The sequence below is a fragment of the Parambassis ranga genome, chromosome 3 (genome assembly GCF_900634625.1).
Source record: "Parambassis ranga chromosome 3, fParRan2.1, whole genome shotgun sequence".
NCBI classification, from domain to species: Eukaryota; Metazoa; Chordata; class Actinopteri; family Ambassidae; genus Parambassis; species Parambassis ranga.
Window position 1 is genome coordinate 15,974,449 of NC_041024.1, and position 25,899 is coordinate 16,000,347.

Consider the following 25,899-nt stretch of genomic DNA (forward strand, 5'->3'; position numbering starts at 1 on the left):
CTTACAAGTCGTGACTGCGTATAAGCATTAACTGTTCTTTTACCTCTGATTTGGAAAATATTTCAGCAGTAAACTGGACACTGTTAAAGAGGAATTCTCTCTGTCCAGCTGTTAAACATGTCCTAATGTTCACCTGAGCCTGTGGTCAGTAATGCTAGTCAGGCACAGCAAGATCTGAGGACATGTGCTCTCCTGGGTTTCTGATGTCATTGTGCTCCAGCTTGAAAATGTGTTGAATTTTCAGTGATGGTTCAAGAACGTATTAATATTGTGTATTTTAAAACTTGAGTTGTATTTGCCTTTTAATTTATTTGCAGTTTGGAGCTGTTGTTGGAACTTGGAATTTGTTCTTCAAGCAGTCTAATAAACCTTTTATAGAGTTCAAACTTTGTTGTATGTAGTTTTGATGACTAATTTGTCAGAACCTAAAGACAGATCAAGTTTACGGTAAGTTATCTGAACAACCCCCAAATTCAGTCAAGACCAGATTCCCGACCTTTCTCGTTTTCTGCGGACAATAGCAGCCACGTCCTGTTTGAGAGCAGAGACACTCTGCTCCAGCTGCTCTGAGAAGTCTCTCAGCAGCCGACTCTGCTCATCCACAAACAGTCTGAGCCCCAGCAGGTCAGACTCCTCCTGGAAACCAGAGAAAACACAACATATAGCAGTTTACAGGCAGCCATACCCAGCTTATAAAATACAGGCATTAACAGGAGCCACATACTTAAACACCATGAACATTCAGACAGGGAGGAGGCATGGGGGAGTAGGTGGGTTAAATACTGGGTCATGGGTCAGATAGTTTGGGTTGGCCTGCACAGTTGGGTCAGCTTAAGTTGTGAGGTTGCAGTTTGCTTGGGTCATTTATGAATAATGCAAAATATCAAAACTAACTACAATAACCATGTATACGTACACTGGGCCGGTGTCTGCGCAGGCGCTGCAGCTGAGCCCTCACTGCAGTCATACTGTGGTAGAAAACCTTCAGAGCACGAGCAAACTCTGCATCACAGCTTGGACGCACCGATCGGCCACGCACACCCTCCACACCTGATACAGAGAGGAGGACAGGCGAGGAGTGAGCAAGTCAACCTGTTTCACAAACCATACGGATTTGTTTGACTACAAGCTCAGTGTGTTGTGCACATGCCAGTTACCGTTCCTGGCTGTGTTGAGTTGGTCTCTCAGACTGTGGTTTTCTTTCCTTAGTGAAGCATTGACGCTCTTTAGTTCCTCCAAGTCCTGCTGCAGAGCTCTCACTAAACAGCTGAGCTCTGCTGTGTCCAGAGGCTACAACACATAGAGACATATAAATAAATTAAAATAACTCTAAACTCAAAGATAAAAATCATTCCTCAGCATAAAAAAAAACTCACAGCTGTTTCTGTTGGGCCGGCTTCGTCAATGATGAAGATGCCATCTGCTGTCATTCTCACTTCTTCCAGAGACGACGACAAGTGAATGCAACCATCTGAAAAGTAGATGGAAATAAAAATTATTTTTATTAGTATTTTTACACTTTTACACAGACATTTGACCTAGCCATCCACCTACACAGATACGAGAATTAGTGGGTAGATGTGGGCAGTGGGTGAATGTTCTTCAGCCATGGAGTTTGGTGTGGTGAAGCAGTGCTCCGTTCCTCACACATTCCATCCTGCATGCCCATGGATTCAAAAAGATGACCCACATAAACCTGCTGTCACTCATCTCTGCAAGACTGATGTAATGCCTCTTTCTTGTTTTACCACTTTGTAAGATAAAATGCAGCAAAGGGCTTCATCTATTTACTGTATGTATCTCTTAAATCTCACCTTGAAGACCCCATAGCTCCAGCACCACAGCACTGCTCTGCAGGTAGTCGAGCAGTTTTTGGGAGGTGTGGAGTGAGGCAAAGTGGACCCGGTGATCCAACAGAGGGTTGACGTTGTGCCACACAGCCGGAGTGTAAAGAGGCTGGCTGCAGTCAAATAACCTGAAACTAACAGAGTGATGTCAGCATAGGGGAGAGGTGACGTCTCAACCCAATCACACTTTATGTTAGGTTCTTGTATCTGCCTTACCCAATTTGGACCCCTCGATTTCTGGCCTCTCTTATCCAGCGAAGACCACAACACTGCTCCAGGACCAGCTGAAAGTCCAGGCGCCGACCAAGAATCTCAGAGGGGTCAATCAGGATGTCATCCTCACCCAGAGGGCTGGACAGTGAGAATAATAAGTCACCGACATGTCTGGGGGTGTGTGTGTGAGGTACACGTTTATGAGACATACAGTCCTGTGGAGGTGCAGGGGACCAGCTGTGCCTGTAGAATGGCCTCCTCTGTACCCTCTGACCCCAACACCTGCAGACAGAAATGATCAAATCATCTCACAATACTGTTAGTGTGGCTTTACAGTATATCTGTGTTTGTACCTCCAGTTGCTCTTCTAGAGGGATGCGAAAGGCCAAAGACTGAAGCCAGAGGTGAGCTGTCCCCAGAAGCAGAGGCTCAACTGGATCCCAGAATGGGTCCTTATCTCTGGGTAATGCAACTGCCATGGGCCCTTCTGCTGTCTGACAGAGGGAGAACAGTATTTATTGCTTTTTTTTGAAGGTGTGTTAAAGGTTTAGTTTTCAGGTTTAAGGTGCGATAAAAACATTAGTATAGTATAGCTGAGTCCCTTTCCACTTACACTCTCATTGTCTTCACTCTGCTCAGCCTGATGCTGCTGGTAGACTTCCTCCATCAGGAACTTGCGGTTAATAAACTTGGCCTTGGACCACATCCAGACCTGAGGAGCAATCTCAATAAATCAAAGGTTATGGGTACACAAGAGACAGATACAAGAGGCAAACCTACCTGTTTGCTTCCCTTAGAGGTGACTCTGACAACAATGTCTTTCTGCAGATCGTGGCCTTTTGAGTCTGATAGGGCCAGATTCTTGATCTCCAGTTTAAAGTCTACTCCCTGAAAACACCATTGACAAAAAGAGAGGCAGCTTTTTTAAATAAAATGTATATCTGTGTATCTATTTACAAACATAGCTGCCTATAAAAACAAAAATCTGTCACACCACATGAATATATGTGTCAAAAACCCAAACATGGGGCTGTCAGTTACCTTACTCAGTTCCTGGCTCATCTGGTTGGCCTCTGCCACCATGGGCATCAGTTTGATGTAGTCGTAGAAGACAGCTAGCAGACTGGGGTCTGTCTGACTGGATCCAGAACTGGACTCACCTAAATACAGACAGATAACAACATCTGACAGCCTTCAGCTTCACTTCCAGTGATGGATCCTCGCACTCACCCAGGTGGATGCCCTCAGCAGCAGCCAGTTCAGACTGGAAATAATCATAGTCGTAGCGGCTCCAGTCGTCCCCGCCCCTCTCTGATGGATAACCAACAAACAGGTAGGTACAGTTGGAACCCAGGATGAGACGATCCTAGAAGAGAAGACTGATGAATATCGTTTGTGTGTACTTATTATAGAATTGGTATGGGTGTTAAACTCACTAGGTGCTGCAGCTCAGTTGTCTGACAGATAGAAATCCCATTTACAATGACCTTTGACCCTTCCAGTGGGGTCAGTGTTACCCGACGCTGTTCATTTCTGAACACAGCATGACGGTCTTGGATCCTGACACACAAACATATCACTGTAACAGAAAATGGACTGAAAAGCAACACTTGCATGGCTTTTTCTCCAAAAGACTGAAGGATCTTGCAGCCTATCCCAGCATGCACTGGGGATGTAGAAGAACACCTGAACCAGGCTGCTAATTCACATTCACGACTTATTTCACCTTTCTGATCTTACTTTACATGCACCTTGTATCCTGTGATCATCACATGCTGAAACTCACTCACCCTAAACCTTTGATAGAGATGGATCTTGAGGAGGAGTCACATAGTCCAATGTTCCATTCACCTGGATGAACAAAGATGGTGCAAATGCTGAAATCTTTAGAAAGCAGCTAACTGACCTAACTCTTTGACACCCGTCTACTTTCAACAGCCTCCTCTGAAAGGTGAGCTGAGGCTGGTACGTCTTACAGTGTGTAAAGAGGATGGACTAACCCTCCTGGATGAAAAGCTTGACCACCCCTGACAGCTGAGTGTCCTCGTTGATGTTTAGGATGTAGGGATGCATCTGCATCATTCTCCTCTCCTACCAGAGAAGCACAGATAGAAAGTTCAGACAAAGTGCATTTACAGTCTGTGCTCACAAGCTATACAAAGCTCATCTGAAACTACAGACATTCTGTGTGTGTGTATACCTGTGTGATAGAGGCATACTGTTGCTCCCAGTCTTTCAGCGCCTCCTGCAGGTGTTGCTCCCACAGAGTCTGAATGGCTCTGATCTGGAGCTCATTGTGGGCCAGCAGCTGACGAAGTTCCTCTGAACACATAAACAAACATGCTGACCGCTCTTATTCTAGCTGAAGTGTCTTCTGCTGCCTTGAAATGTTGACTCTTACTAGTCTCATCGTTAGCTCTGCGCCCCTCTTGGCCCAGTCTGCTCAGCCTTTGCAGCAGTCTGGCATTTTCGGCCTTGAGCTCTTTAACCAGACGCTCAGTAGGGCTCTCGTTCACTACTGGTCGGTTCTGGATACGTTTTGCCCTGACAAAGAGAAGTACAGACAAACATCAGAGGGAATAAAGAATATCCGCCATTAATATAGTGCCACCAGCCAGATTTGCTTTACCTCTCAGCATAGCGCAGTGTGGAGAGAGACTCCTCATAGCAGATATCAGCAGGGCTCAGTGTGGCAATCTTTAAAATTCATCATGGAAATTATGTTGACCTACATGTTATCAACAACGTACATCACCACTGCCTGTACGCGTTTCTAAGAAGAGTCAGATACCATTACAGTACGACTGTTGCCTCCCAGTGCAGACTGTAACAACTTGGTGAGAACTGAGTCTCTGTAAGGAATATGGACGACCTTTTTCCCCACTGCCACATCAGCCAGGGCGCTGAAGGAGAGAGGAGGAGAGTGAAAACCACCGATGACCTAATAAAAAGTAACAGCAGCCAACAGACCTGATGACGTTGCCCAGTGTTGTGAGGCTTAGGTTGATGGCAGTGCCTTCTTTGAGTCTGTCTGCTTCTGACCCTGACGACCTCTGACGCTCGCTGCCAGCCAGATCCACCAGGTTGATGTTGGACTGCTTTGTGATGCTCTCTTTAGAGAAGATCTGATTGGAAGTCGTTTGAATACACAGTGGTAATATAAAGCACCAACATGTTTTATATGTAACATCATATTAGATTTATATTATCAGTCAAAATGTGACCTCAGCTCCTACCTGTTTGAGTTGCAGGATGATGAGCATGTGTGAGCGACTGCTATTGGCATTCATGTGAGTGGCAGCGGTGGTTCGAGTCCTGGTTCCCTGTTCCATCAACTGCTCCACCTGCAGGAACATTTTAAATAATGCAACTGCTTTCAATAGAAGTCTGCAGTGCTAAAGGGGCCTTTGTCTGTCTCTACCTGTGGTGTACTCTCACAGGGGACAGTACGGAGGCCCTCCACATAGAATCCTCGTTGCTGCTCTTCTCTGACTCTGAGGCCACCGAGAGTACGAGACCCCCGCGACAGCAGGTCCACCACCTGCACAGAGAGGAGATGAAAACAAGCGTCACTCATCAATAAAGACAGAGAAAGGCATGAAGAACAGAAGCTGGTAGTAACAAAGTGTACCTGCTCATTATAGATTTCCAACATACTGAAAAACACCTGTGGAGACATCAAGATTTTTCATCACAAACCACTTCAATCTACTAATGTCCTACCTTTTTAATATTTTACCTGACACTGTCTGTTTTCCTGGTTATCTCGGATGGCCTGAAACAGTCGGGCGCAGAGTTTAGGAACCAGACCTTTGTTAGCCCCGTAGCCCATCATAGAGTAGCTCTTCCCAGAGCCAGTCTGCCCATAGGCCAACAGTGTAGCATTGTAACCCTGCAGATGTCATTTCAGGACATTAATATCAAGACTGAGCATGATTATATAATGCTAGGGACTATCAAGTAATCAAACACTGTGATACCTGCAGTGCATTCTCCAGTATTCCTTCTCCCAGATCCTGGAACACACTGTCCTGCACATGGATGACAGTTCAAGAGCTGCAGATACATACGCTTTACACTTATATAGTTATATACTGGTAATATATGATGAATTCAGGTTTGCTGGAACTAACTTGGTCGGCGTATCGTCCCCCTGGCTCTTCAGGCACATAGAGGCTGCTGTGGTCCCTTGTGAAGCCGCTGTGAGACCAATAGGCATAATCGAAACAGAATGAGCGCCGGATCTGAGGGTCACGTGGATCCTGGATGGTGATGGAGCTCGACACCATGGAGACGACACATCGGCTGCCTGCATCCCTCTCTCTCTGAGAGGAAGATGAAAAAAGATGAGAAGACAAGGCTGTGGGGGTGTGTTCAACACACTTATTTTGAATTTTTAATTATGTGAAAGCTATTTTGTTGTGTTTTGCTGCCTTATTTGTAGCATTGTAATAAATGTGCATGAAGTAAAATGTATTTGTTAACTCAGATTTGCTCAATAAACTGGTCAGCAAGAATTGAGATTATGATGTTACAGGACATGATACAATGATGATTGTTGTTTTGATATTTTAAACGAAGATTTCCTAAACCATATAAACGGAAACTGTAGGTATAATAATGCTACAATGTACTTTTACATCTTGACACATTGCATGTCATTTCTGCTTAAACTGGTAGTGTCCACCAGGAAAAAATGTGCTATATTACTTAACAGTAATTCGTTGTTTTATAAAAGTACATTACACAACAGTATACATAACAAACACGTCAGGAAGAGAGAAAAAATTACAAAACAGCACACTGACCTTGTTGAATGGTCGGACCCTGACGGCCACTTTGACACAATCCTTACTGTGCATGTCTGAGGCTTTAGCCCTCATGGTGCAGCAGGCAGGCAGCAGACTGAGTGATCAGCGGCCTCCCACAGAACAACACAACAGTGTGTCAAGTTACACATTGACATGGACACCACTGTCTACCAGTGGGTAGACACGGGGAAGGAAGCTTTTACTGATGGTGGTTTGACATGCTTTCCAAAAGGTGGGCAACATTTTTGGCTGCATGTTCAAAGAATAAATATATGATTGTAGAATTCATTTTTGCATTGTCTATGTAGAGGGAATGACCATCGATTAATATGGGAAGAATAATGTTTTACCATGGTCCTCCCTTTGTTAGTAGAGCAAGGAGATAAGGGCTGGTTTCACTTTCACCTTGTCTAACCCTATAAATTATAGAAAAGACAGACACCTGAGAGTCGTGCTTACATACACATGTAAAGCTACAACTCTAAAATCCAATTTACCACAAACAGCTAAGACGCTGTTAATAATTACAACAACCCATTTCCATTGGATGACGTCTCAACTACTAATGATGGGTAACTACAGGCTTGCAGTTCCCGTCAGTATCACCTCAGACAGAAACAGGTTTTGTGATACCACCCACCACACCAACATACACTTCAAGACAGTGAATTGAGACAAAGACTCAACGCAAGACATGGAAAAATATTCAAGCTTCACCATGTTTATCAAAGAGCAGTCATCAAAAATAAGACATTCTACATACATTCATCAGAAAATAGCCTATATGTCAGATGTCGGTTGCCATAAATCCAAATAAACAGGCCTATTAACAGGTCTTCAAATTAATGTGCAAGTTTTTTTTGTTTCTTCCAATAAACAACATCCCCAAGAATCACAACAGTGCTGTATTCCACAAAGACATCACCCCGATCAAGATCAATTTAAGACTATGGCATAGGCAGTCTGATTAAATGGTCAAATGCAATTGAAGGACAATTAAAAATTCAAAATCAACATTATGCTTTAATATTTATTTCTTAACTTTATTGGAACATAGCAAAAGACTATATACAAATTTAGCAGTAGAAATATAACTCCACTGGGTTGGTTGCTTTTCTTCTTAAATAGAAAAACAGCAGGTGTTGAGTATTTTAAAAGTAAACAACGAAACTTAAAACAGAATGTAAATAAAACCTCTCACCTGGAGGCCAATTCAGTTTAGTCCTGGTTTTATTAATGTGAACATCTACTTTCAGATCGCTTTCCCTTGTGCCATTCTCTGCCCAGAGGATCAGGCCAATAAGTCCAGCACAAAATGGCCACAGACACCAGACCAAGTGAACTAAAATTAGTATGAGGGACATGTAAAACTCCAAAAGTCCTTTCTCTTTTTTGCCCCAAAAATATATCTTCCAGCCTACACTGGTTCTATTTTTATCTTCCTACAGGGAAGTCAATAAACTGCAGGGCTGTGAGGCCTTTGAGGAAAGAGAACCATCATCAGTGTACTTCTGTTTTGTTATTTGACAGCTCCCAACTGAGATGGCTCAAATCATAAGGTGACTGTCTGCAGTTCGCTAGTTAATTCTACGTCCTTACAGTTTCTTCCTCCGTGTGACAGGTTTTGTGAAAACCATGTCAATCACACGCTTGCGTCGAAGGTTCCTGCTGGTGGTTGGGACCTCTCCCTCAGTTATCCTCTTCAACACTCGGGGCTCAGCCGGACTGGGCAGAGGTGAGATCAGTTCCACCTCTGCTACTGGAAGCAGCTCCAAAACAGCTTTCGACCTAAAGAAAAGGTGAGCAATGACTGAAAGTGACTTCAATGGATGTCAAAATATTTTTCATTACACACTAAAACTAGTTTGATTAATGTTGTTTTAATGTACGTTTTTTTTCCCTCTGTTTTAGGAAAGTTCCTTACTTGGCTGTTCTTTTGCCAATTTTCTTTCTGGTAGAACCACCTGCTGTTTTCTCCACTTCCACATGATCCTCTGTTGAAGCAATTTCATCCTAGAAAACAAAACTTTTCTTCAAAAGACTTTTCATTTGCATTTTTCCACCTGTGAAGTTCTTGTCTTTGAGGTGTAACTTTAATTTTTGTGTGCTGTGTCATATGTCCCGTTTCAAACTTATATATTTTATAGACAGAAACCTACATGATTATATGTACACATCTAGAATTATCACCTCACAGATATGCTCTCGCTCCACAACTCATTTTTCAGCAGTGAACCCATACTGTTCAGGAAAGGCTCTTACCTGTGGAGCAACGTCTTTGACTCTCCTGCTGCGGGTTACAGGTGCTGCAGGCTGTTCACTTGGCCCAGGCCTCTCTGCCTTAGGCGCTGTCACCAATATAACACAGTGTTAAATCCACCATGGACAGAGACATAAACACACAATAAACTGATACTCGACTTACCTCTTGTTCTTCTTCTTGAGGGAGAGTAGATGAATGAGTGCTCGCCTGGACTTGAGCCATCATCTTCAGGCTCAGGGGGCAGGTTGTCTTTCACAGGAGGCGCAGGGTCAACCTGCTCCACTAAAGACTCTATGCGCTTCTTGCTGGTTCTCACCGTCTTTGCAATAACTGCACCACCTGTAGATAGATTACACTTTTACACATCTGAAGGCACATTTATATTCTTCAGCTGATCACAAATCTAATCACAACCCACCTAAATTTATATCATTTTAAATCAGATACCTAAAGCTAAAATGGTGACCAAACGCACTCCATTTCTTAAGTCACTGATACATATAAACCTACACCTACACCCACACCCACACCCACTGCAAGACAGCTTCCTTGTGTCCATGGTTGTTTAGGCCTAGTGTGGTCTGTAGCGTACCTTCCTGCTTCTGTTCCTCATCCTGCAGTCTCTTGATAAGAGCATCTGCAATTGGGGTTTCAGAGTCCACCTCCAATGGTGAGTCCAGCAGGGGAAAATCTTCCTCAGGATGGACCCAGGATGTATGATGGTAGTCTGTCTGAGGTGCATTTTTGTTTAGTTCAGGTTCGAGTAGATCTTCATGTTTTGTGTTTTCGGGAATCGTCTCTCCTCTCATCTTTCTTACACTCTGAGGAAGTGATACATGAACCAGTTAACCCGTGTTAAAGTCAATGGGGAATGGATGTATTGGCTGGCAACATGCAATATGGAATAATGTATAAGGAAGAGGTGACAAATGAGTGATCAAAAAATAGTATATGTAAAAACAACAACATGTTGTGTCTGTACTTTTAAGGTGAAACTCATTTGTCAGTTTGATGTCGAAAAATTTTCCAGCACGAGATGACCTACATGACCTACACAGCTTTATGTTACTGGTGTTAATTGAATGTTTTTGTCACGTCTAACTAAAAGCTATTTTTAACATTATTATTTGAAAACAAGAGCTTGTAGAATCCTTACTTGAGGATATACTTGTAGAGTATTCCGTTGAGACTGTCGAGTTGTCCTGCCAGGGCTGGAAAAGTGCTTTTTATTGTCTGCTTCACCCTCTGATTGTACTGTCCTTGTCCTTCTGGAGTTGTGTTTTACTGGAGGAGCCTCATCCTTTTCCTTCTCTTCTTTTAGGACCTCAAGAGGTGCTGGTTCCACCTCACTGCTACTCAGTATCTTCCGTCTTGACCTTCTAGGTGTACTTGCCTCAGTGGTCCTGCTTTTGGCTGGTGTGGGAGTCTTGGAGCTTTTGCGAACAATTTTTGTTTCTGTGACCACGTCCTCTTGTATTTCAACTTCTGAGGGTGCATATGCCTCTTCACTGCCACTTTGAGTCCTTTGACTGGCCCTTGTAGCAGAGGCCCTCTGGGAACGTCTGGCAGGAGAAGAAGCTTTAGTGGTTGATGCCAACAAGGTTTCATTATCAATGGTCTCCACTTCATCTGTAGGAGGGTCTAGCTGAGCTTTGCGGGTGCTTCTTCGAGGTGTACTGACCTTTGTTTCTTTAACCTGTTTACCTTTTCTAGGTGTACGACTAGGTGAAGCAGGGATTACAGTACTTGTTACAGCATCCTCTACATTTACATCCTCTGGATTTTCTGCTTCTTCTAGTACAGGAGAAACAAATGTAACGGCCCTACTTGCTCTCGTTGTTCTCCGTGTTGGGGTGGAAGGAGCTTTTTTCCTCTTAGAACTAGGAGTGTCTGATACTACGGGGTTTTCCTCTTGCTGAGTATTTGACTGGCTATTATCTTCTTGGACATGTACATCTTTCTTTGGTCTACCCCTGCTTCTCTTTTTTGTTTCCTTCTCTGTATTCATGTCTTCATTGCTATTTTGTGCATCTTCAGAATTCTGATGTTGCTCCTCTATAGCAGGCTCCACGTCTGCACTGGGGGCAGAATTTATGTTTATATCAACAGGCCCGTTCTGCTCTGAATCTTCCTTCTCCTCAGCAGCTGTTGTTTTGTTCTCTTCTACCATCTCCTCATCAGCAGCTTCTGTTGTTATCACAAGGTCTTTGTAATCCACAGATGCTGGAGGGTCTTCAATTGGAGGTGGACCTGCAGAATCCTGATCTTCAATTGGAGGTGGACCTGCCTCTGAAGCAGAATCCTGATCTTCAGTCAATGTTTCCATCTCTATATTCTTTGGCTCTTCAGTTACTTCTGCCTCCTGCTTTGCTTCAGTGCATTCACCCTCTATGTCAACTTGGAGTTCAGCAGGTTGAGGTTCACCTTCATTTGGCCCATCTACATCATTTCCCTGTAGGATCTCTTTTTGTAAAGGCTCTCCAGGTTGAAAAGTATCCTGCTCATCTGCACCCAAAAGAATAAGTTCAGGTCTGACCAAACATTCATCCATGGCATCCACTACTTCAGACTGGGTGGAAGGGTCAGAGGACTGCAGATTGCATTCTACGGGTAATAATCCTGCTTCTTTATTCAATTCCTCGTCCATATCGAGTGTCAGCGAGAAATGGGTTTCAGCCTGTGGGTCATCAGCAACCATTGTTGGCTGAAGCTCAGGAAGATCCAGCTCAGTGTCAGCCAGGCCGTGTGGTCCTTCCATGAGCTCCATGGGCACCAGTAGAGTGGTAGAAGGTCTGAGCTCCATGTATGAGGATCCTTGCACTACATCCTCCTCTGGATTCATCACTTCATCACTTGCACCAAGTCTAACCATCAACACCTCACCCTCCATGACCTCTTCTCCCATCTGAAAGAATCAAACATTGAAAAATTATACACAAAACACAATGCTTCCAAAAAGACTCAAAAACCATCGTAAAAAGGCAAACTTTGCTCAAATTTAATAAAATTGGAATGAATAAATAATATAAAATGACTAGCTGCAGGTCTACAATTATTACCTTCATCTCTGCACCAGGTGTGATCAGAGAGAAGTCAGAAACCTCCTGTTCTGACAGAGTTGGCATGAAGTGTGTAAGCCCCTCCTGCACAAAGACTGAACTAGGTTGGAGGGGGGGTAGTCTCCCATTACCCTGGACCTCCTCAATGATCTCCACCTCACTACCAGAGTCTTCTTCCACCTCTTCTTCACCTTCTTCCTCTTCAGCTTGATCCGACTCTTCCTCCTCCTCCTCCTCCTCCTCTTCCTCAGACGCAGGGCTAGAAAGGTCTTCACTATCGTTGATGCTCACAACAGCTATCAGATACGAATTAGAAACAGGAAAATTAAACACTGAAACAGTATAAAAACACACTAATAGCACCACTGCTAATGTACATGTGTGCACAGTTTGTCCTCACAGTGTGAATCTGTGCCAGTCGGCTCTGAAGATGTGACAGAAGTAGTAGATTTTTGGGTGGTAAACACTGAGGAGGCTTCAGCAGCAACTTCTTCTTCATCCTCATCTAATGGTTCACTGAGAGAGAATGATAGCTGTTTTTAACTTGATAAACACACAACAATAAAGTTACAGAAAATCTTAACTGAACATATTTAAAATGCTACAGTGAAATGGTGAGTTTATTTTAAACCTTATCACCTATGTTGAATGAAAGTAGGTCATGCTAACTCACAGAAGCAAAAAGGGTTATACCTGTTCAAGTTAGTCTGGGTTTGTGATGCATCGTGGATTGCAGATCGGGCTAGTGGTGGAGACAGATCGGTACCAAACAGGTGTCGCTGTACAAACTCTGTCAGATCTGATGTCAAACAATGAAGAAAATCTTATCAGTAACGTTGTACCGTATTTAGAGTAGCAAATAAAATACATTTTGAGAACGGTGGATAGTGTAATTATACAAATTCATGTATTGTAAAGCATTTAGGGATGGACCTGTTGATTGTTCCAGTTCGTCTGCTGGATCAAATGTTGGTTCAGTTGCTGCAGAAGGTTTTGGATGCTCAATGGGCTCAGGGAATTCAGTGACCTCAGACTGAGGATCCTGTCCATCTTCCACAGGAAGATTTTCAGATACCTCTATGCTTACGTCGCAGCTCTCAGTTACCTGGTTACCATCTAGACACATAAACAATAAGTGAAGTAATGTTTCAATAAACAGCAGTATTTTAAACATCTTTAACTTTTGTGAATATAAACAGATCACATTTACTTGTGCTGTTAAATCCTGGTGTTGAAGAATTACACCTCTAATACTAACAAAATTAAAAAATAAATTACCTTCATCGTGACTGGATATCTCCTCTTGGTTAAGAGTTGCAACATCCTCCTGTTGGCTACTTGCCTCGATCTGTTCCTCCTTTTTAGACTGAACTTCCTCATTTGTATCTTGTGGTTCAAGAGCAATCTCCATCACATCCTCAAATGTTTCATTTTCCCTTTTCTCTTCTTCCTCCTCTGTATTGTCTGATGTCTGATGTAGCTGAATGGTTTGTTCACTGGTTGGTAGGGGCTTTTCATCTGGTTCCTCCTTCTCAGACAGAACTTTGATATTCAGCGTTGCAACGTCATCCTCTTTCTCAGTGGCAGCATGTCCTTCTTCTCCCTGTTGGTCTTCTAAAAGAGGTGCATCATAGAATTCTAGTGTTGTGTCTGTAGATGGAATCACTGCCTGGCTTGTGTCGAGGCTCAAACTGATTTGTGTTGCATCTGATGGTTTAGGTTCTACAGCAACTTCCTGGATAGAGGATGCTTCACTTTCAGAGCATCCCTGCGGTGAGGGAAGACCACCTTCTGGAGGCAGGAACTTAACGCGAGGCTGTTCCACTTCCTCGTCTGCATCCTCTTCCTCCTCCTCCTCCTCCTCCTCAGCAGCCTGTGAAGTCCAAGTCTTGCGTGTAGCTTTGCTTAGAGAAGGTCCTCTGGTCAGCAGGCTAATTTCACTGTCTGCTGCCATCTACAGAGATGGAAACAGGGAGCAAATATTATAAAGTGAACCTCCCAATAAAACCAACCAAGTTGGAACATAAATTTATACATAGTATGTCATATGATTACCTCATATACTGTACCCATAAAATGACCAAAGAATCATAGTAAAACAAGATATCAGAGTCAACATCCTCTCTGCTGCCATCAAGTGTTTTCTTACCCCATTAGTCCATCGAATGCCCTTTTCTGTTTCAGGGGATTCAGCCTCTTCAATGAAGGTGATCCTGCTCTCTTTGCTGCGCAGTGGTGGAGTGATGGAGCGTCCTGGAGAAGCAGAGGGAGTCGCAACGGGTGTAGGCCTCAGGCTACTGCGCAGAATGGACTGGGGAGTGAAGCCTGAGAACACAGGGCCAGAAGCAGCCAAGGCCCGTGCTCGCTGAAGGGTCAATCAAATGTAAAAAATGTAAGAACTACAACACTAAAAGCTCACCGAGTAACCAATGTTGAAGCAATAAAAATTAAAATTTATTAAAATTAAAATTCAAAATACTGAGGATATATGGTATAAATGCTATTATTTGGACTTCTTCAAAACAGCACATTTGTTTACTCACTTTGACGACCTGTGGAGTTTGCAGTAAACTGAGCTCAGGTGCTTTGCAGATGCTTTTTGGAGAAACCCAGGAGCTGGGTGGTCTGGGAGGGCTGAGAAAAGGCCGAGGGCTCTGAGAGGATGGATGAACCACCAAGTCCATCAGCCTGTGTCACATTGAACGGGATACAAGAAATGCAAAGATTTAAAGATTTTTTTCAGATGTGCATGCTTGGCGAGGATGACTAAGAAAGAAGTCTGATGAGCAAACATGTTTTACACAAAAGTAAAGGTAGAGCAGTTCAAAGCCTGGGTTTTTGGCAAACAGATTACTTACATAGATTTACAAGAATTTTTGTAACCTTGTCACATTGATATGAAGATCCAACATTGCCACATTTTAAATGTGACACACTAAGGAACAACAAAATAATAGGCTCTCTTTAATATTCAACATAATTATTAAGTACTTAAATTAAACAATAAGAACTTTTAAAATTCCCCACTGTAAAAATGTTTATATAAATCAACATTTACATGCAAGAGTTCACAACTTATTAATTTTGTATTGTGTATCCTTCTTCACTTTAAGTTGAGGTCACTGAAAGTACCTTGACTTTCGTTTGGAAGTCATCGTAATTGGAGTTCCCAGGAAGGGATCAGGAAGAGCCAGTGAGGACGTCTTGGGGCTGGGGTTCTGTACATCCGCTGACCTAGGGCTGGCAAAGATACGGGGAACATTTAGGGGAAAAAATCCTTAAAACTGTTAAAATACAATTTATGTTCATTCAGTTCACCTTCTAGCTGGAGAAGACTGTGGTGTATCTCCTTTGTCCAACCACACCTCTTTAATCTTGGTCAGGACATTGTTGATCAGTCCAGCCCTGGACATCACCTTATCATTGGCAGAACGCTTGGTGATTGTCGACAGTGGCTGTGGCCGAGACACTGAAGCATAATATAGAAATGTGCCATGTTTATGTAATAATGTGGGTTGATACAATTTTAGGGTAAATATAAATGTTACAGTTAAACTGAAAAGGTAGCGAATTCTTTTAGTTCTGGTATTACCTTCTCTGTGGATGGTGTGTGGGTGTTGGTAGGGCTTAGCTCTCTCCATTGCTAATTTCCTCTGGACTCTTGGTAGAACTTTACCATACTGATCCAATATAGAGTTCCTGGTGTTGGATCTTTCTTTGAGTTTTGGGTCTCGTTCATTCTAGGAACAAAGAATCAAAAATAAAAATAAATAAAAGTGGGTTTTTACAATATACATAGTCATGTTGACAGAACCGATATACACTGATGATGCTCACAATAAATGTCATATGCAAAAGAAAAAAATGCTATAATTTAACAAGATTGTGTGTGTGTAAAACATACCACCAAGTTCATTTTGAGGCTGTGGTTGAGCTGCAGGGCAGGAATGTAGTTGGCCTGCTGAAGGTAATGAACCATCAACAGTTCTCTGTTCTGGAGACCTCCTGTGCCCTGCAGAAACTTTTCTAAACATTCCTGAAACAAGATACACACAAAGCACAGGCTTCAGTATCGGTTAAAAACAATACAAAAATAAATAAGTACTAAAAGTTAGTTATCTAACCATGCTTTCTGATATCTCTACCTGTTCATTGAGGCCCAGAGGCAGTTTGAGGAGCTCTTTGATGAGACCCAGCTCCTGGCAGCTCTCGTACAGGAAGCCCAGCAGCTCACCCATGTTCAGACCACTGGAGTGCTGCCGTAGTAAACACCACGCCTCTATGAGACATCTGCAAGAAGAGCACACTGGCTAGTCTGTAAAGTTAGGGAAAATTGCTGGTGTCCTTGCACAGAGCGTCCCCTTCTACTAAACTCACCGGTTGTGCAGCAGTACAGACAGGCAAAGTTTGACCTGGGATGTTGTGGAAATCGATGGCTTGGCAACATGGAAGTATCGTAATGCCACAGACTGTTGGCCCTGACACATCAGCGCTTGCAGAACACGCTCATGCTGCCACTCAAAATGACACTGAGAAGCAGCTGGATGGAGAAGCAGCTCAAATGAACTCTGATCAGGACAAAGAATAATAGTATAGTTTATAAACAGTGTCCTTACAAAAGGATAATGTCAGAAAAGGTGGTATGCAGACTAAGCAGTCAAAAGTTGGGACCAAATTACACTGAACATTTAATAAATATGGAAGTCCATCTATTGCATGAGACATGGGAATGGTGGAAGTTTAAATGTGTTGTTGTTTACCTGATGGTCATGATGGTCCAGTAGCCAGAGGCCTTGTACTAGTTTGACCAGTCCAATAGGAATAGCAAAAGCGGTGGGGAAAGACTCCACTGATGCTCCATCCTTATTGGGGAAGGAGTACATGACATCCAACAACAGGTAAATCACCTGGAAACGCATGTCAAGGAAGATACAGCAAGATCAAAATAATACATCTCTGGAGAGTTTAAGACTCTTTTAGACTTTCTATCATTCAAGAATCATATATCATTCAGGATTACTAATTATATTAAAACTGGTCCAGTGTTGAAGAGTAAAATATTTGTTGTTAAAACAGAAATATACTGAAATTGTACGACACTGAAAATGTGGCTAGGAAGGATACAATTGCATGTTTGGAAGCTTCATCAATGTTGTCCAGTAGATATATGTCCAACAAAGCCTGTAATTCAAAGATACATACTGATGAGTTACAGATCATAAAAATACTAGCAGCAGTGGAATTTCATATAACATACATACTGAATGTAACAAACTGATACATATACAGAAGACTTATTCTTACATGCAGTGTAGGGGGCGGGTATTGCCCTGTTCCACCTTGATCCCTTTTCCACAGGTTGGTCAGACGCTCCCCACACTGGCCAATTAAACCGTCAATCATCAGGCAGTCTGCACACCACTTGCCCCTGAGAAAACAACAGCAGAGTGTAGGCATCAGAGCAACTTAGTCTGTAATAATTAAGAAAAAAGTGAGTCAATCTTAATATCTACTATTTGTGAAACATGTCAGTTGTATGCAAGCATAGATTTAGATCTAGGCTTAACGACCTACTTGGCCAATCTTGTCAGCTCCTCTCTGCGTATAGTATAATAGTTGCTGATGACTGAATGAGTGTAGAAAGGCCTGGAAATCTGCAGAGCATCTTCATCTGGTGAGAAGAGAACACTTTATGTGCTGATGACATTTTTTTAAAAAGAAAATTACAAATTCAGGAGCAAATCAGGATGAGACAACTTCTAGTGACCAGCTTTACCTGATCCTTCAGGGAGTAAGCCAGTTCGACAGAACCAGAGGACCACCTGGGCATACTTAGAAATCAGACTGGACACTGTGTTCTTGTTCAGCAAACCTGTCAGACCTGTGTAACAGAAAATGAAAAGCAGAGTCTATCAATAATGATAACAAATGTCTCAAAACAGTAACAAAACCACGTCTCATTTATTAAACACAGCAAAACATAAACCAACGCACTGTAGTGCACATCAAAACAGGATTTAAATATTCAGATTCTGGCTGAACCAGTTTCTGTGCTGTCACATGGAAATATACAATAGTGCATGTGTGGAAAAGGCACCTTTCTGAGTGAGCTCCTGAGCCTCACTGAGCAAACAGTGAAAGATGGCACTGAGGTTACCAAGCAGTCTCTGACTGTGCTGTAGCAGCTGTAAGGTCTGAGGGTCAGTGAAGTTGGCCGAGCCATCAAACAATGGTGCACCTAGGAAATAAATGGACACAGAAAAACACAGATATAACACAATACATACACAGAAATTTACAAACAAGGGCAATTACAGGTCAAACATTTATACTCGAGCAACAGGACAGGCTGAAACAATCCTTACTAAGATTAACTACTGTCCTGTAAAAATACGATGTCATAAGCCTGAATGGTGTCCTTACAAACAGGTTATATGCAAAGTATTAGATCTAATCAATTCAAATGCATCACAGGGAGAGATGTTTGTATATTTTGGCAGTTAATAAAATATAAAATTTGATAGTATCTTCCCAAGTGTCATTTGGACTAAAGCAACAATGAAACTTTAACATCTCTTTAACATTAAATCTCTTTAAGATGTGCTACACTGTCTAAAAATCTTCCCATGGGATTGACAGCAGAAAGTTTTTGAACATACAGATGCCATCGAGTTCTTCTTTAGTCTGGACTACTTTGTTCCAAGCCCAGTCCAGGATGTAGCGTAGGTTGAGTGCAGAGCCTGGTTGCTCTGTTGAAGAAAAAGAGAATCAGACATGACTCAACTAAAACACATCTTTAGTTTGATGCTTGCAAGTCCTACCTTCTGCAGTCCACTGCTTGATACAGCCAGTGATCAGCCCCAAGGAGCTGGTCTCCACTGCTGTTGACAAGATGGCATCGAGCTGCTCCTCCTGAGACCAATATAAAAATTACACGTACTTAAGATGTAACTAGAATCAAAACTTCAGAATAAATAGTTGTTTAAATTCACACTGGGAAAATGTTCTGGTGTGTACAGAGAACTGGGAGCTTTTGGGACTGTATCAAAAAGGAGACGATGTCTGCAAAATGTGTACATGTACCTGAGAGAGGCTGGAGGCCTGTGTATCAGCCAACCGAGATGAGAGCAGACCAGACATGAGGCAATGAGAGAAACTAGTAGAGATGATGTCACTGGAACATGGAGCAGCTTTCTTCAAAAAACCCAGAGTCTAGTTTGAAAGACAACCATGAATCAATGCAAAATAAGCAGACGTCATACATGCAGCAGACACGTGTCAATCAGACATATAGTCACATGCTGAAATCTGCTTGTGGAATAAACTGATGAATTTATTATATAAATAAAAGACACCTGCCTCTTTCTGATACCCAGAACAGGTAAGGTGTACAATTCCAGAGTTGAGCAAGCAGGTAGCATCTGAAACATGAGGGAAAACAGCCAATGAACCTCATTATGTTCCTGAGTAATACGAACAAAGTCAAAAACACACAGGTATACATAGTGGGGAAAAAAAACACATGAGTTTGAGACATTGTTCAGCACTACATTTATCATCTCTGCAGATCAAGACTGTGGTACATGCACTGTGTCTAAACCTACCAAAGTTGTATGTAGTTGGGTTAAAGTACTGTTCTGGAGGGGGGCACGTAAAGGGCAGACCCCTGCTCAGACTGCGATCTTGTACAGCCACATCAAGGAGGATATGAGGAGACACCATCTGGACTACAGGGTCTAGAGACCAAACTGCCAAGTAGGGACAATTCTGCAGAGACTCTCCCATTCTGACAAAAACAAAATGCAAAAGTACAGTTAATTCCAGCGTCACCTTAAAGGTAGGGTAGGAGATTTTGTAAACTCAGTGAGAGTCAGCCAGATTTTAAAAGTGAACACACGCCCCTTTCTCTCGGAGCTCACCCCAAAGCCACGCCTCCCAACCAGTCTGTGACTTCGGCCATCATGCACGTACCTCTCTGGTGCACGCAGAGCAGGAAGAGAGTGACAACCAGCCAACTATATGCGCAGGGGCGCCTCGTAGGATTGGCTGATGTTTTTAGCGTTTTATAGCTTCCACAGATGATTCATATTCTTCGTTTTAATGGGAAACTGCTGAACTAATTGGTTGCTATCGGATTGTAAATTTAAAATTTAAATTTAACAAAAAGTGCATCAGAATGAAATCTCCTACCCTCCTCCTAAGTCAAGTATCTTAAATATTACAAGACCCTTTGGATTAGTACGATTTGCACACTTAACCGATCACAAAGAAAAACGGCATTTGGATGCATGTACAATTCCTTACATATTTACAAAATTGTAAAATGCATTGCTAGAAAAATGGCCAATACTTTAATATGTATCAAAACAACCTCCAACTAGTTACAAAATCAGACTCCACTTTACCTTAAAGAATCTGGCATTTGTGCATGGTACCAACGGTTGATGTCAAATACCCCAATGTAGGTCAATGGGGATCCCTGACCATAAGCCTTGACTTGCCAGCTGAACATAGACACACTGGTATCTGGGGATGCGACTGAAAATGGGAGGAGGTGAGAAAGTTGGGAACAAGAGAAGATAAAGGAAAAACATAAGGTATAATGACAGTGGAAATAAAAGTACCATACATAGATGAAGTGCCAAAAACCTGCAAGTTTCCTACATATTTCTGTCCCCAACAGAAAGCAAGCCTACCTTCGTTCATGCTGTCATCTCTATCAGGATGGGGTCTGAATTTCTCAATGGTCTGGCAACTCAGCAAGCGTGTTTTTGTGGCCTGCGCTCTAAGAGGAAAAGCAGAGCCATTTAAATCCTGACTGTAACGTTCCTCGCAGTACTCAAGTCCCTGTGTGAGAAAGGGGCAAAGGACAAAGGATAAAGAAAGCAAGGTTAATCCACTGTTATATTTGTAAGAACGAAGAACAGGTATTTATATTGTATGCTGCACTGACCTCATAGAGGATCTTTCCAGAGGCTAGACACTTTCTTTCACTGAACGCCAGCTGAAGCAGGTGGAGGCTGACAATATCACCCTCTCTGCGTAGGAGTGAAAGATTGAAAGTAAAAAAAAGAACACAAACACACTTTGCCTGGAAGCTGTTCTTAAGGCAAGACTTACAGGTCCTGAGAAGACTGTACAGCCCAGAGGTAGCAGCAGTTCCTGGGGTCATTCTCTGGCTCCTGGAAGGTGAATGCATACACAGGCACTCTGCCACCCTCTAACTGGGAATGGTATCTAAAAAAAAAAAAAACATACATGTTACAATACATTACTGCTGCTTATGGATTTCTACACTCTTGATGTATTAGTGAGATTTGTAATAGCATGTATTACTTTTACTGTATTACTTTAGAGAAAACCCTACATGAAATACAAAGTGCTCATTTTTCAGGAAACGTAGAGCAGGTTAAAAAACATCCTATGCATTTTTTAAAAAACCCTAAGTATGAGAGGACTTACTCTTTCTTTAAAGTCTTCATGTTCCACAGCTGCAGTTGTCCATCAGAAAATCCCACTGCCAGCTGATTGGTCCTTGAGATGTACTGGAGAGCAGTGGCTCCTATGCCACTGGGTCCATTCAGCTGGAGACAAAGATGCCTGCCCTCTCTTGTGCTGACCTCTCTAAGCCTGGGGATCTCTGCAGGAGATTTAGTCACAACCTGCAGATCTGTAAACAAAGAGTAAATATAACAGGACATGAGTTTTGAAAAGTACATTATCATTTGTACAATAATCAATAGGTTTCAGTACCAAAGATGATTTAATAAAAAACAGGGCAGTTGATGAAAGGAGGAAAAAAACAAGACCATGCACACAAATATATAGACATAAGACATAATCCTCATAGTGCTCCTCACCTGAAGCCTCCACTTCACTTTGGCTGCAGGACAGGTCATCAAGACAGAGGTCCACAAGCAGGACATGACCGAGATCTGTTATTACAGCAGCAATGCCAAAAAACCAGCGCAAACTCTGGTGGAGGTGTTGTGTCGAAGTGCTCGCACCACCATAGCTAACTAATGGTTCAATACCTGTTATCTAGATGAGAGAAACAGTTGGAGGAAAACACAAAAATGTTCCTGTTAGTAAGATTTTTTTGGACTGAAAGCTCATATTTTTCTTTCTTTCTGTTAGTGACGATATGTATCATTGGAATGTATAAGAGATTGTGGGGTAAACTCAACTAACCCTGCCTGGTATAACCACAGCTTTGACCACTCTTGAAAGTCCCAAGTCATAAAGGCATAACACACTGCCTTCTGTTTCTTCCAAGCCGACCAGCAATCCAGACCTAGTATGAGTAAACAACAAAGGGTTAATATTTGATGCTCTACTTCTTGATGGATCTAATAACAACATAAAAAAGTCCTGACCGTTTGAGCCAGCTGAAATCCCTGGCAGCAAGAACACACGGTGGGTGCTCCCCTCCACCACTGAAGCAGTACGCAGACAGCCGTTCTCCTGTCACTGCATGGACAACCTCCAGATGGGGACCGCAGGCCAGCCAGGCCAAACCACTGCGGCCTTTGTACCCAACAAAAAGAAATGAAAAGGGTTGACATTTGCGTTTTTGTTTAGGCAACAGTTTGAGTAGTGTTATGAATGCTTTTCTCTTAAACAGGTTGTAAATGCAGAGAGCCATGCTTCCCTCCTAAAGGTAAGGAGTAATTGACAGGAAAAGCAAAAGTGCATTTAAAATCCTTCATGTGTCAACACAAATGAAAATGCAGAGATGAAAAACATGTTGTAGAAATAATCAGGAACTACTCTTACCAACAGTGAAGTTCCCATGAAGAACAGAGTCTAGGGTGATTTCCTCCTCCCCCAGAGCATCTATCGTTACTTTTGAAAAAGGCAGCAGGCTGCTGGTGACTTGGGCTGTCAGGTCATGCATTATTCGCTGAATTTAAAAACACAGGATATATGTTAGAAACGTCAACTCTTTTGCATTTCACCAATAGTTTAAAGCAAATGTAGCACCAATTTAACATCAGTAAATCAAATTAAAAGGCAAGTCTGCTCATGTGGAATCTTCATACTCAATAAACCCACACTAGGACTTGTGTGTTCAGCCAGGTTTTGGAGTACAAAAGAGGTCTTTCTTTCAAACTACAGCTGTACCCCCAGCTGTCAGACAACATGATGGCAGCAAACTTGCTGACTACAGGGGCTGAAGCTGGGTTTACTTATTTAACCTACTGTTGGTTAACAAATGCAAATTTATAACATAACTTCTAAAGAAGTGTTTTTGAATTATCAATTAGACAATCCACTGTAGGCCTTACTGTATTGTTTACTTACATAAACTCCTGTTGACGCAAATACAGATATGTCTACTTTGCTCTGGTCACTAAATACACACACTAACAATAACAGATAAATAACAGAGTAAAGTGTACACATTGTGCAAAAACAATGTCTACGCAACAGCAGAAATGCATCTGTCAGTGTCTCAAAGCACATATTTGGACCCAATACTGCCCTCTGTGACCACAAAGGAAAACACAGTAGATTCAAGTGAACTCCCGCGCAACAAGTCTGTCACTAGGCAGCCACATGCCATGACATGAGATGGAGCATGCAGTCACAGACTGCTGCAAACACAAGTCAATCTATGCACTCCAAGCTTCGCAACACTTTAAAATGTTCACATCTGACCACTGATGAGGGAAAGACTGTTCAACAACAAGCAAACCGAATAAAAGGGCACATTTAGCTTTACAAAAGAAAGCGTCCAGCTCTCACGTGTGCTAACATTTGCAGAATTTTTGTTTTACTTAACATTTTTGGTACCTGTTAAGAACTGAAAATACAAGCAGTCGTTTTAGAAATGTACGAGGTAGGATGTTACATAGTGAGTTAACTGACTACTGCGGTCTCATTCGTTAGCGTTTACAGAAAAGATTAGCTTGTCCAGCTGCTCCATGTAAACAAACGATCGCTTTGTGGTAAAAAGTAAAGCACATTAGAAAGGCTTATTAAAATGTGTCAGTGTTGTTTCAGTAACAGACAGGTACTAGAAGCCGTCTACACTCTTTACTTGGTTATAGTGACAGGCTACACAGTTAGCTTGCAAGGTCATGCAGGATTAGTTTATTCGAATTCATCGTTTAAAGTTAAGATACCTCATCTAATGTTTGCTAAATATAGACGTATAATAAAACTTGTGAGATATTACATGTTAGAATAGATTATTTGTTCTGTAATGGGTGAACCACAACACTATCATTTATCTCCTAAATCAATGTAATAACTAGTTAAAGCAAAGTCCTGGTGGCTAGCATGACTAGCCTGGAATGCTACTTTTCGCTAATGCAGCTAACTTAGAGCGACAACGTTAGCCGGGCGACATATATATCATTATTATTTCGCAAGTAAGTAGCATTTTACAAGTGGTAACGTTTTTCTTACAGCTATATGTTATCAACAACGTCCCCTGTCCTTGAATGTGGGAATTTAGCTAGACAAATGGAATTTGGTGGTCTAACTGGAACAGTAAAAAATGTAACGCCACACTTAGCTTACAGATTCTGACAACACCATAGCAGGCTCAATCTTTGTCAGGCACAAGTGACACTCTTCCTCTACATATATGCTTTGAAATGTATCCGACTTGTGCGAACTGGGTTGGTTTTGTAGCTCTCCTTTAGCTGCGATGGAAAACGTGATGCAATGTGCTGCTAGCTGCTACCAGCGTTAATGTTACACTACCTGTCCGAGGATGTGGACGGCTTCGTCAGAGCCACAGTTGTTTTGTTTTTCTTGACCAGCCCCCTCCCTTCCTCTGTCATAATCCGCTCCTATTCAGGGTCTTAATAATAAAGACAGCCTTCTTAGAGCTTCAAATAACTGACAAGCACGAGAGGATCCAGTGACTTCAAGCTTCTTCAACGCAAAGCGCCATTTCCACTGTCGGAAAGTGCTCCGTGCATTTCTTCTTCGTCGTTATTGATTTTGGCATGGCAAGTGGAAATACTGCCCCCTCTGTCCGGGTATGAACCGAAACATGTTTCCGCGACTTGCACAGTATCCGCTGACATCAATAAAAGGATGTGAATTTTCTTAAAATACTTTTGCTTTTGCAGTTTCCTGAATCGCAAATGTAAGTAACAATCTAAGGATGTTGTTTTTTTGTTGCCATTATAGCACACTTGGGTGCAGATTAAGACTTTGATTCATTAAAATGTGCTATGGCAAGTAAAGCAAATGGCAGGAGTAATGTTTTCTTCTTGTAAAGGCCTGTAGAGGTAATGTTTTTATTGGCTACATTCCATAAAAGTAAGCATTAACACCATTGATTTAAATACCTACAAAAATTCAGAATCTCCTGGTTGATTATGCATTTGACCCAAATCATTCTTTCATGTCTGATGTAGTATGTGTCTTTTCACTTAAACAAAAATGTAATTTAAATTGGCTGAATCTTCATTTCTCTATCTGTAAACTCATGAAATGGTCCAAAGCCACAGTAACAACATTTGTGTGTGAAAGCATGTACTACTGGATAAAGAGTTTAATAGAAAATTTAATTCTGGAAAACGGAAAACAAACCATCATTTATGGCGCTGTATAATAATGCACGTTGTAACCACCTGCTGTACACAAATGTGTTTTCATTATTTGAACATTTTAAACCCAGCCTTCTTAGTTTGCATTTTGTATAATATATGCACAGAATCCCAATGTAAAACATACAGATGCAA

General features: G+C 42.1%; 2 protein-coding genes across 3 annotated transcripts; both read right to left on the reverse strand.

Moving 5' to 3' along the window:
* Nucleotides 1-196: 196 nt before the first annotated feature.
* On the reverse strand, nucleotides 197-6,943 carry kif28 (kinesin family member 28). Its single transcript, XM_028402277.1, has 27 exons — nucleotides 6,869-6,943; nucleotides 6,194-6,385; nucleotides 6,041-6,091; nucleotides 5,800-5,952; nucleotides 5,692-5,727; nucleotides 5,482-5,601; nucleotides 5,297-5,404; nucleotides 5,031-5,185; nucleotides 4,852-4,963; nucleotides 4,690-4,757; nucleotides 4,462-4,604; nucleotides 4,261-4,382; nucleotides 4,061-4,151; nucleotides 3,851-3,911; nucleotides 3,497-3,620; nucleotides 3,291-3,426; nucleotides 3,102-3,220; nucleotides 2,841-2,948; nucleotides 2,674-2,772; nucleotides 2,414-2,554; nucleotides 2,272-2,342; nucleotides 2,064-2,198; nucleotides 1,815-1,981; nucleotides 1,377-1,471; nucleotides 1,158-1,290; nucleotides 917-1,050; nucleotides 197-636 (listed from the first exon to the last, which is right to left on the reverse strand). Exons 1-27 carry the CDS (start codon nucleotides 6,941-6,943, stop codon nucleotides 478-480), a joined length of 3,108 nt encoding a protein of 1,035 aa, XP_028258078.1. The 3' UTR covers nucleotides 197-477.
* A 649-nt stretch (nucleotides 6,944-7,592) lies between these two features.
* Nucleotides 7,593-25,127, reverse strand: ahctf1 (AT hook containing transcription factor 1). Of its 2 annotated transcripts, XM_028401667.1 has the most exons (41): nucleotides 24,908-25,127; nucleotides 22,970-23,096; nucleotides 22,570-22,720; nucleotides 22,385-22,487; nucleotides 22,054-22,234; nucleotides 21,656-21,863; nucleotides 21,314-21,430; nucleotides 21,147-21,231; nucleotides 20,890-21,040; nucleotides 20,599-20,731; nucleotides 19,798-19,979; nucleotides 19,553-19,614; nucleotides 19,277-19,405; nucleotides 19,015-19,105; nucleotides 18,853-18,942; nucleotides 18,291-18,431; nucleotides 17,970-18,074; nucleotides 17,768-17,864; nucleotides 17,498-17,621; nucleotides 17,318-17,374; nucleotides 16,954-17,100; nucleotides 16,571-16,761; nucleotides 16,339-16,483; nucleotides 16,098-16,229; nucleotides 15,786-15,933; nucleotides 15,512-15,662; nucleotides 15,326-15,433; nucleotides 14,737-14,881; nucleotides 14,343-14,558; nucleotides 13,472-14,147; nucleotides 13,127-13,309; nucleotides 12,887-12,992; nucleotides 12,594-12,709; nucleotides 12,194-12,489; nucleotides 11,418-12,039; nucleotides 10,291-11,384; nucleotides 9,727-9,955; nucleotides 9,297-9,473; nucleotides 9,134-9,219; nucleotides 8,796-8,884; nucleotides 7,593-8,659 (listed from the first exon to the last, which is right to left on the reverse strand). In XM_028401667.1, exons 2-41 carry the CDS (start codon nucleotides 23,088-23,090, stop codon nucleotides 8,467-8,469), a joined length of 7,578 nt encoding a protein of 2,525 aa, XP_028257468.1. In that variant the 5' UTR covers nucleotides 23,091-23,096; nucleotides 24,908-25,127; the 3' UTR covers nucleotides 7,593-8,466. The 2 variants fall into 2 exon arrangements, with proteins under 2 accessions (XP_028257468.1, XP_028257467.1); XM_028401666.1 differs by having other exon boundaries at nucleotides 10,291-12,039.
* Nucleotides 25,128-25,899: the final 772 nt, after the last annotated feature.